Raw genomic sequence first — 12,312 nt, forward strand, 5'->3', positions numbered from 1 at the left:
GCTCAGGATGCATTGCATAGGATTCATAATCCAGTTTGATAAGGAATAAAAGAACCCCCTGCAGCCTTGTTCCATTACCAAGTCAGCACTTGAATTTTCTCTAACAGCTCAAAAGATAGTTATAAAGGCAATAGAAATTCTAATTAACTAATGGACTAAAATTTTATAAATCCTAATGAAGCCAAAAATTGCAATACTACTCTCAAGAATGATGTCCTAGACTCTGATATTTCATGTTGTCCATACAGTTGAACCTTTTCAATAACATAGTTTTGACATGGCTAGAAATTGAAAACCATGCATTCGTCCAACTTCTTTTGTACTCCCTATCCAACTAGGTATTTGCTGAAAAGCCAGAAGAAGAAGAAAAACCACTTAGAATAAACCTGAAAGATACAACATATCATTAATGATTAAAATGCCGTGAGTTTAAATTATCACCCAAATAAAGAATAGATTGAATTTGCCTCCTTCAATATTATTATTGGGTTTTGTTCGGTTGAGTGAAACTCATAGCATTAGAGCCTCACATTTTTTTTTCAATTAATATATGAAACATGTTATTTTAGAACCATAACAGCAGAATTCTTACATCAAGTTTAGCAGTAAAAATCATTCCAATAGAAAAACAACTCTACAAATGAGTAAATGATAATTTTTTCAGAAAAATAAGACGGATTTAATATATCAACTCACATGCAAAAATATTCTAACGTTTCTCAAAAGTTTTACAAACAATGACATAGTAACATCTAATGTTTACAAATAATTACATAATCTCATCATTGCCTCAAAATCATAGAGCCATGGTCAGGCATGGACCAAAGGAGCAAATTATCATGATCTTGGACTCAAATTCAAACTAAACTTTGTTAATATCACAGCAAGCCTTTCCAATCAAATTAACTAAGGATCAGCCTCAATTCCAAAAACTTAGCAATGTATAAAAGAAACAAGTCAATCTTTTGTAGTACTCCAATTTTGACAAATTCCGGTCCTAGTTGAGAAGTCATCAATGCATAAAAAATAATTACTATTGAAACTCAACTATGCTATTCTAGAATCAAGATTAACAGAAAACATTTGATTGGAGCCGAGACAAATAGTTGACGATAATTGGAATTATCTGAAAGAAAAAGAGACAAAGGTATTTAAACTGTGAGCAAATATTTTATATGGAGGGAAGGTGTAAAAAGAAAGCGAGATAAGTTAGCAAATGCGACCACTATTTTTAATGCAAGTAAACTACTTTTGATCATGAAGATTTCCTACATTTGAATATTCAACTGCAAGAACCTCAATCCAAATTAGATAGAGAAGTCTATAAAATGCTACAGCCAAGAACCACAATCATTTTGAAGGCAACACCTATTATAGATCAGCTCTGTCCTAAAAACCAGAACCACTATCATTGTAGCACCCCACCTATTAAAATACTTATGCAAGGTAGTAGACCGTTGAAATTGCACCAGTTGTCTTCAGTTAAAATGAATGAGAGGGTACATTATAGTACCAACACAAAAGCAAATGGAGAAAAAACTGGTAACACTATGGTGTACATCATGAAGAAACTCTAGCGGAGCCTAGCCTCGTTTCAATCAAGAGAAAGAAAATAATTCTCATGCAAATTTTATCCACCCACGTAAAATTCCTTGCTGGATCAACTTAATAGTCTCGCACATTTTTAATTGTCCATTGTTATACACATATTGGCCCATACATCTCTTTTCCTTTAAAAACCTGAAGTGTAATAGAAAAAGTATTCATAACAGTAAGAAAGAAAATTCATTATAACAAAAATTAAACTTATTCAAGAATTAAATAAAAACATAATACTGGAAAGGCATATGACTTGTCAACATTGGAAATATAGACAGCAAGCTAAACTTGAAGAAAACCCTTTCAAGAAGAAGCTAACCAATGAAGATCTCACTTAATAAGCACAAGTAGGGAAGATAAGAAGATAAGTTGCAAAGCAACAATAAAAGACAGCAACATGAGAAGATAAGAAGCAAAATTCAGTCCTATCAAGCATACTGCTGTATGAAATAATATTGACCTCTCAACAACTGAATATAACCATCACTCTTTAGTCCACACAATTTTCTAAATATAAGCCAGACAACCATTAATGAAAGCTCTGCTTTAAGATATTTGGTGACAACCAAAAATCCCAAAAATTCAAACTTCATGCCAAACTTTATCCAATAATGAAAGCTCTGCATTAAGATAAATCAATAAAATATTTAAGAGTTTGGAATCTTTGTAAGTGTTTCTTGAGATGAGACACAACAATGAAGCAATCTTCGATCAAGTGAGTTTGTCAACAAAATTCCAACAGTCAGCTATATCACAGAATTTTGGTGGAAGAAAACAAAAAACATGAATAATTGCATCGAATCTTTCACGTAACTGAAAACAAAGAAGATCATGATTTGATGGTTAGGCACTTGAGTTGACAAATAGGATCCATTATTTTGTCCACGTTATAGAAAGAACTAATTCTGTCGAGCACTCTTAGCTGTGAAATTCAAGCATACACATTATGTATAACCACATGAAAAACGTGCAGAATTTAAGGCTAACTCAGGTAAATCATTGTTAATTGAATAGTGATTTAGCACCCTCTATCTCCCCGATAACATTGTTATGTTATAGGTACTACCAATGTGGATGATCTTAGTTATTATACATGCAGTGCATTCTTAATTTGGTTCCTATAAAAATTAAGAATGTGATACATATACATGTGGACCAAATTAATGTTATATTTATAGAGACCAAATTAAGAGTGTACTATACATATAAGGATCAAATGATCAAATTAAGAAGGCATTACATATATAGAGACCAACGTAAGAGTCAACAATCAACATAGAACGGTTATAGACGACATCTTCACAACAAAGACCAAACTAGTTTACTAATTTAATTTTTACGTACAAAAACCAAATTGAAAATCCACGACACATGTAATGATCATTAAATTATGTATTTGACCAAATTGTTATCTATGACTATGGCTATACACCACAGCCACCACACATGACCTAAAGACTTTACTTGGTTGGAAAATGACTGTCACAACTCACTAACAAGTCCACGTTTGACACGACTTTGAAAACGGGAGATGAGACAACAAATAACTAGATAAAGCATATCACATTAAGACTCGGATAAAACTATATCCTCAAATTATTAGTTCTACATGTGAGTGAGGAAAGCATATAAAAGGGAATCGTGTAAATTTTATAAATAATAACGCACCAGACCAATGCTACATTAGGATTAGGGTATAAGAATGACAAAAGGTTACAAATTTATTGAATGGTAGGGTCCTTCCAAGTGCTAAATGGCAAACAACTCAAAAGCTAATATGTTACAACAAAAAAAAAAAGTGCCAATCACATCCACAATTTGGACATATCTGATGAGAAGCCATTTTGGCATTGCTTTCCAGAAAACCAATAATATGTCCCCTCCTCTCTCCAATGTCTCTTGGCTGAGACAATACATTCAATCATCTCATATTCTCATCACACAAGAAGGTTATGCCTGAGTTTGAATGCCCAAGGAATCTCATAATGTTTGCCCCTTACTCTAGCCACCAATGAAGCCTAACCGGTGAAGAATGACAGCCAAAATGAGCATTAATATAGCAAAGATCATGCCAGGTTTCCCTAGCAGCCAGTTCTTTGTCTTTCTCGCAGATTCAACTCCTCTTTGAATCCTGTCTGCCCAAAGCATCTACAAAGACAGTGAAAAGATTCATCTTAGTACTACTGTACAAGTCTATAACCATCCAACCTAAGTTTATCTACCCTATATTTCCTAGAATTGCCACACCTTTATTTTACCATCCTCATCTAAGGTAAAATTTTTGTTTACAAACTAAGAATATATTGTAGAGTTTGGAGAAGAAGATACCATTTTATCCAAGCTCTCCGGTGATAAGGATGACATGGCTTGCTGAGCTTTTGCAGCTTCTTCTGGTGAAAGCTTAACACCAAATTGTTCACCCATGTTAGCCATCATTTCCGGGCTCATATTTTTAACCATGGATGTGAACATCTGCCAAAACAACATTAAAAAATTACGGGAATACACATATAAATGCCAAAGACAAGAATGTTTCAAGATAGAGAATCTGTACTACTTGCCAAAAGAAAATACAAAATGAGCATATGAAAAGTCAATCTCAGACAACAGAAGTGACAACTAAAGAGCAACACATTTACATAATTAAAGGGAATACTTGATCAGAAATTACTCCTTAGTAACATGACAAGTAAAAGGGGCAAGTTGATTGCATTTATTCCAGCCAGGTATGTGGAAGAAAGCTAGAGATCATTTTATCTCCTTAACAAGAAATACAAACATACCTTCCGCATAGCTGGATCTTTCATCTGGTTTCTCATCTGTTCTTGGAGATTGGCACTTGAGGAAGGGAAGTTTGACTGAGAAGCATTTCTCATATTTGAAAACACATTATGAGAACTTGATTCTCCAAAAGCAGTAGTTCCATTAGTACTTGATGATGGTAAGTTTGACCGGGAAACATTTCTTTCATTCTCATCTACTGCTGCTGCTAATGGAGTAGATTCTTTCCCTTTCAGTGAGGATGCCATTTCAAACATCCTCTTAAGGTCATCTGCTGGCATTTTACTAATCATATCACTTGCTGCTTTAAACATATCAGGTGTCACATTTGGAGGCATTGATCCAGGGTTGAAAGAAGAATCAGGGGAACCTCCTCTAAAAATTGGATTATCCCCTTGAAATGAAGAAGCCATGTCAAGCATTCTTTGAAGTTCCTCAGGTGACATTTTACTAACCATATCAGAGGTAGTTTTAATCATATCTGGAGACACATCTTTGAATTGTCCAGCATTCAAAGAAGCCAGTGTGGCAGGATCGGTATTTGAAATAAAGTTTTGGAATGATCTAAAAAAAGAAAAGAAAAAAAAGAATGTAAATCTTTTGTAGACCAATCGTTAAATTGAAAACAAACATAAAATGCTTAGAAACTTTATAAAAAAATGCTAACTACCTGACAGCTTCAGGATCTTTTTTCAATGCATCTAAACTGTCTGTCTTTGTTTTTGGAATTCCATTGTTGGCTGTACTGTAACTCTTAGAGGAGTCACCAGATTTTTTTAGTTGAACCACCGATTGTTTCAAAGAGCTTCCAGAAGGAACATCCTCAACTTCAGTTATTTCTTCAGTTACTATTCCTAGATGCATTATGCCAAAACTGAATTGTTAAATCTGACATCTATTTATAAGCATAAAGCTCATGAGGATTAGGCGAAGTGAAAGGTAAAGTAGAAAATAAGTGAGGGGAACACATACTTCTAGGTGCATGCTCACCACCTTCCATTGCCAATTTTTCCTTGGTATCCCTGAAATAAGCACTTCATATCAGCTTACTTCCAATATATCAATTCCTTCATTATAGGTTATACAAGATTCAATCAGGAAAAACAGAATGGTAAACAGCTCACAGATATACTTAACTCAGCATACAATCAATTGTTTACATTAATTTGAAGCAAAATCAATCTTAAATAATAATTAGAGACTCATCAGTTACAACAGCAGATGTGTCATATATGTAATAAGTAGATCAATAAATAGTTCTGTTTCTAATATAGATGCAAGTATGTAGTAGAAGGGAGCAAGATCATACCGTAAAAGCTCTGTAATTGTATCATCATCAGGGGACACTTCAAGTGCCATGCTCAGATCAGAAACAGCATCCTAAAAAAATTACAAATGTCATTGAATATAAACCAAATTCCACATCAACCTTAATGTTAAAATGTTAGTCAAGTAACAAGAAGCTCACTTTTAGTAGACCCAGTTCCTTATAAGCTTGACCTCTTCGATAAAGAGCCTTAAGGTTCTTCGCATCATATGCCAAAACCTACCATAGTTAAAGCACATTAATGCACTGCTATATAAAACAGCCAACTTTCAAGCAATGAACTTAAAATAATAGCAAATTACAATCTAAGACCATAATCCAAATTTGCATTGTTACAAAAGCAAGACAAAAGGGAGCAACTATTTTCTTGCATAATACAATTACAATGTAATTTTCTTTCCAATCTTCTAAGCTGATAAATTTCCTCATAATACCACTACTTAAATATTACAGTTGGCTATTACAATTAGCATCATATTTCAATGGTAAGAGAAAAAGGAATTACAAATACCTCAGAACCTTCTTTTATGCATTCATTATACTGGCTTGTCTTCAAGTAACAGGACATCAAGTTCAGAGAGCATGCCAAAAGAAGCTTTCTACTCTGGAAAGATGGTACCTCTTTAATGTTTTCCTTAGCCTAGAATATATAAAACGAAATTAATGTAATAGAACCAAAAAAAACAGATAATTTCATCATAAGTTTCAATTCTCAAAACAAGGATAAATAAGAGAAAGAGGTGTGGGAGAGAATGTTAAGCGGCCACAAAAAGTTTACTTACAAGCATATACTTCTTCAAAGCATCATTGTACCTTCCTTGATTATGAAGATCATTTCCCTGCAAGATTTAATTTTAGTTTATCAAGGCACATGATAGATTTTTACAGAAACTGAAAAACTATAAAAATATATCAGGGTAGTACACAGAGTATAACAGATGTCTTATTATGCAATGACAACGAGTTCCTTTTCTGATCAGACCATTCTATGGAACTAAAGTATTATCCAAATGTAATTTTATGTATGTATGTGTGTGTGTGTGTGTGTGTGTTAGAATGTAGTTGTTAACTGCTCTTTCAAACCACAAACAAGGTGAACTGCAAGAATAGTGGAACTTACTCCAGGTTTTCTTTTGCCTACAACCTTGGATTCATTGCAAGTCACACATATAATTCATCAATATCAGATAAAGAAAAAAAAATCCCATGGTTGTTTAAGATTCGTGTTTCACAAAGGCACAACCAGCTGAAGTTCTCACTATACGACTCACCTGCTTCTTCAACATCTCAGCCGCACTCAACTGATATTTGATCTGGGCATCAACCCGGGATCGCATCGCTGCCACTTCCTCAGGACTCGCATTAGCCACCTTCTCACCAATCTCGGCCATTTCTTCCGGACGGGTATGCTTTAATTGCTCTGCAGCAAGTTTAAAGTCTTCAGCACTCATGTTCTTCATGCTCTCCGAGGCCATCCTCATCAGCTCTGGATTAGACATCATCTGCAATCCCAAGAAACATCGCACAACACCACAATTAACATTGATCCTAGATAGCAAACCTCGGCATCAAAACCCAAAACATGTTCCCTCATATCAAAAACCATAACCAACACACTTATCCTAAATACTAACATTTCATACCCTAACGTTCAAATTTAAATATCCACAAAACACGGACATTAAAAGAAGGGTTTGAACCACAAAAAATCTCTTCCCACCCCCCCCCCCCCCCCCACCACACCCCCAGGAGAAGAATTCCATTAAAAAAGGGCCACGATTTTTTGTTTTCACAAACGAATTTGTGTTCATTCTGAACAATGTTTTAAAAAAGTTCCACAACAGAAATTTCAGCTGCAACATCAAGGTATTTTTACTCATCGCGACTGCAATTTCCCGCAATATCAAGGATCACGACAAAACTGCGACCGCGACCGCAATTTAAAACCTTGATCCTGACATTGCACCTCAAAGCACAAAACAAAATGCGACAAAAGTCACAAACACAATTGCAGAGGCAAGAAGAGGAAGAGAAAAGACACGCCTGTTGTTGGATCCGAGCCAACTCAGCGGGTGACATGCGACTCATCTGCTCCTGAGCGATCTTCATCAAATCGGGATCCATCATACCGTTGAACATTCTCGATACCCAATTGAAATCTAAGCAACCCCAGCACGTCAAAAACGAAGCTTGAGACGATTCCCAATGATGAGAGGGAAAAGGGGGATGCTTTTGTTTTTGTTCAATAGAATTGGAGAAAGTTGCAGAGGTTAAGGAAAGTTTCCTAGTTATGTGTGTTTTGGGAAACTTGAGGAGAAGGTGTTGTGTTGGGAAATTGAGGAACAGGGGAATTGTTGGAAAGAAAAGAGGAAGAAGGGGTCCGATTTGGAGGTGCCGCCTGCCAAACCTGAAAAGAGGAAAAATTAAAAGTAAAATAGGAATGGAACAGGAATGTGAGAGAACCCCTAACAAACAAAACAAGAGTCGAATATGCGTAAAGAGTGCCGACGAAATTACTCTCTTGCCCTTGACACGTTTTTGTTGTCCTTAATTTTCTTCAGGTTTATAGATGTAATTGGAGCATGATATAACATGAACAAGACTATTTAAGATAAGATAAGATGAATTATTATATTTTATTTTAAATAATTATTTGATATATTTATAAGTTATAATTAATTTATGATAAATATTATCAATATATTTTTTAACACACTTTTTCATATATTATTTTTCTTTTATCAATTAAAATATATTAAAAATTATAAAATTAGGAGAGAAATTCAATAAATAATACATGAGACTCATTAAATTTTATGGTTTTCAATATATTTCAACAACCAATAAAAAATGATAAATTCAAAAGAATGTGTTAGAGATAATAATATGACCATAACATTTCTCTTAATCTATTTTATTACTCATCTCATTTTGTTGGGTCAACCTAATTTTTATTTTTTTTAAATATTGAGTTAAAATGTAATTATATTATATATACTTATAAAAAGATTTATATTCAACATCTTATTGTATACATATTTATAGAAAAATGGTTCCCCTTATTTTTTATGATTTTACCTATTGTTTGGGAGAGAAGAAAAAAAAGAAGGAGAGAAAATTATAAAATTTAAATTAAAAAAGTTTAAATTTTTTTCTTTTATAAATCAACTATTTTTCTTATTTTTATTTCACTTTCTCCCCAACATAAACAAAGAAAAATACATCGTCATTTGTGTTTTCTTTTTTCTTTATTTTTTTCTTCCACTTTCATCCCTTAAAAAACATTTATCAATAGTAATTTCTCATAATTTTTTTGCCTGAGTTTTTAGTCCTTGTTGCTAACTTAGAAAATCAAAATGATAATGTAATATCTACATTGACATTCATGTGACAAGTTACATTGGACTACTAGTCTGACGTGACAACCACATGATAAAATATTATTCTTTAAATTTAGTTTGATTTTTTTTTTTGGTTTCAAAATCATCATAAAAGATAAATTATGGAAATGATCTCTCGTTTTATCACAATTTACATATTTAATTCTTAAGAAAAGTTTGACTGATTTTAGTCTTTAAATATTTGTTTGTATTTTTGTCCCTCACATTAACTTAGATTGTTAAACTTAATAGTTAATTAATTATTATTTTTACATAACTTGTATTATTATTTAACAACAATTCCATATCTAATAATAATCATACTTGTGACTATGATACATGTTTCCTTGTATCACTGCTTTCACCATCCATATCTTATTTGCTTCCAGGTGAAAGGTTTGAAAATATGATCAAATTAGATTGATCACCTCCGCTTCAAGAGAATGACCATTGTTTGTATGTTTCAGACTATGTTGTGTAATGAAAATTGTTGTTTCCACCAAGGGTACACAACAATTGTATTGTAGAACCCAACTATCAAGGAATTCAAGGTCACTCATCTTAATCCTACTAACTTTCCACCATCTCAGGTGGATCTTATATCCTTGTCTTTGTGGATTTCATGATGAAGATGATTACAAGGAGATTTGACATATGAACTTTTATCATGTTACCAATTATGAACATGACATGGAAAAATTGCCTCTACCACGTTTCCCTTTATGGCAAATATATAATTTGAAAAGTAACTCTTGGAATAGATTTGATGTATGTTTGATCTTGATGGTGTAAGTGACCATGTATACCTGGTATATAATATGTAATTAGCTAGCACATGATTTAATGGTGTTATTTGACTTGAACAATGAGATCTTTCTTATGACACCTTTACCCTCAAACATGGTTGTTAGTCTTATCTGGAATTGATGGTGAGACAATTAGTAGTGTTAAATGGATCATTTGCTTTGATCACAAATAATGAAAAAAAAAAACAATATTTTTCACATTTTAATTTTGTGACAAACTTGGCATGAAGGAGTAGTGGATTGAACTCTTCATTGTTGGTCTATTCTCACATGGTGTACATCTTATTAGAGTAAGAAAAAAGGTTGATATAACTTTCATCAAAGATAATGAACCTATTGTGACTTAATTACTCGAGTGATTAAGAAATTCGGTATTAAAAGAATTATTCGGTCTTAGATATTATTATATAAGGAAAACTTTTTTTCCATTTATTTCAATTGAAGGAATGTATAATTAATTTTTTTTCCTTATTTAAGTTCAACTTTTACCTAAGAGATTCATGTTTCTTCTCATTGTTAATCGATTAACAAACGAATTAAATCGAACAAGTAGTAAAAATGGTAAGACTAAGTATCGTGTCTATAAGAACTTTGTTTATGTAAGACAATTTGTGTAAAACCAAATTTTTAAGCAATTGAAAAGGATAAGTTGATTTAATTTTAATGTAAAGGTGCAAAAATTTAAAGGCTATGATCTGCAAGCAAGATAAAAACATAACAATCTTCACATGAACGAAAGATCGAACACTTGGAATGCGAAGGGTGTAAACAATAATTAAAAGACATAGTTAGGGATAATGGTGATACTAAACCAATATCTCACTAATAATGAATGTTTCTCCCTATTGAATGAAGTTCCTATGTCATCTCGACTCACTATAATCTTCTAACGTTGATTCCTCAATTGCTAGAAGCTTTATAACTTAACCTCACTCCTAATTTCTTAGCAAGTGCAATTAAATGATTTGATATGAGCAATAGTCATTAAGAGACTAACAAATATCACTCTATTCCTAGAAGAGACACCCATTAGTTACCATTCTCAAAACTTAGTTTTCAAAACATTTTCCAATGACAAAGAAAAAAAGATTTTCATTGATTTGAAACTATCAAAAGAAAATAATAATGGTTTTCAATTTTATCCAAAAAAGGGGGGATGCACCCTTTTTTGAAATGATCCATTGTTAGAAATATATTCTATTACCTTTATTGATAATAATTAAAAATTTTGCCGAGATACTATTTTTTTCAAATTCCCAACTAGTTGGAAGATTATAGGGATTGGAAGAGAGAAATGTATATTAAATGCACGTATAATGGCATTCAATTATCCGAAAGAGAATTTCCCAAAAAATGGGTAACAAATGGTATTTAGATAAAGATATTATTTCTTTTTTGTCCAAAACCTTGGCACAAATCTAAGCTACAATCCAATGGTAAGAAAAAAGATTTAATGAAAAAAAAACTAAAATATAAGTGTATGATTGATCAATCCACAAACTAGCATTAAAAATAGAGAAATGGAAATAACATAAAACATTCATTAAATAGGTAGTTAAGATAATTACATGAGAGTTGCTAGTACACCAATCCCCAATTATGAGAAGAAAACTAGCCTCTCATAGTCATTGACATGTGAGGCATGGAGGGGGGATGATTACAAGAGAAGAGACGAAGAAAAATGAAGGAAAAATGATGAAAAACTCAAAAACTCAATGATTTTTCCCTAAAATCTAGGTTGATTCCTTTTTGATTCCAATGAGAATGTCCTTTTATATTTGGCTCAAGGCCCTTGTTTTGTCACTTCACTTTAGACACTATTTGTTGGATGAGCTCTTTTGAATTCTCGTATTGAATGATTTTTTATTCCTTCCCGAGGGATTTGCTTGCAGGACAAGTTCCTCATATGATCTAGTCCTCTTTCTTCGCTCTTGAGTTGACACATGGTCTTTTCTACCCGAGCTTCCTTGTTGGGCGAGCTTTCTTTTAGCGACAACTTCCCTTCTTCTTCTTGGTGTTCCAAAACTCTAATAAAAATAAAAGAAAAACTAATAAAATGCTTAATGTTTTATTTACCATACTAAAGTTCCATGAAAGCATTAAATTCTAACTATTTCAGACGAAACTAAACAAAAATTAAAGAAAAAACAAATAAATTAGTAAGTAAAATTGATGCCAAAAGTAATCATGCACAACAATAATTACTTATTAGGATATATTTCCTTGCATTCAAAGTGGCTAATTCGAAAACCAAAACTTGTTCAATCTGATTTACATACATTAAAATTGTGAAACTTAATTGATGTTAAAAATTAATATAATATTAATTTATTTATTTATTAATTTTTAATTATAATATAATTTATAGATTTAAAATTATTAATCATATAAAACCAAATATTTTTTAGTGTACAAAGAT

The 12,312-nt window shown here is 32.5% G+C and overlaps 1 protein-coding gene across 1 annotated transcript; it reads right to left on the minus strand.

Annotated features, from left to right (window-relative positions):
- Nucleotides 1–3,302: 3,302 nt before the first annotated feature.
- LOC100793234 (outer envelope protein 61) lies at nucleotides 3,303–8,233 on the minus strand. Its single transcript, XM_006592303.4, has 11 exons — nucleotides 7,751–8,233; nucleotides 6,979–7,209; nucleotides 6,490–6,546; nucleotides 6,219–6,347; nucleotides 5,849–5,926; nucleotides 5,690–5,760; nucleotides 5,353–5,402; nucleotides 5,051–5,234; nucleotides 4,383–4,944; nucleotides 3,928–4,071; nucleotides 3,303–3,747 (listed from the first exon to the last, which is right to left on the minus strand). The coding sequence occupies exons 1-11, from the start codon at nucleotides 7,844–7,846 to the stop codon at nucleotides 3,601–3,603; spliced, it is 1,749 nt and encodes a 582-aa protein (XP_006592366.1). The 5' UTR covers nucleotides 7,847–8,233; the 3' UTR covers nucleotides 3,303–3,600.
- Nucleotides 8,234–12,312: the final 4,079 nt, after the last annotated feature.

Source organism: Glycine max, chromosome 12 (genome assembly GCF_000004515.6).
Source record: "Glycine max cultivar Williams 82 chromosome 12, Glycine_max_v4.0, whole genome shotgun sequence".
Taxonomy (NCBI): Eukaryota; Viridiplantae; Streptophyta; class Magnoliopsida; order Fabales; family Fabaceae; genus Glycine; species Glycine max.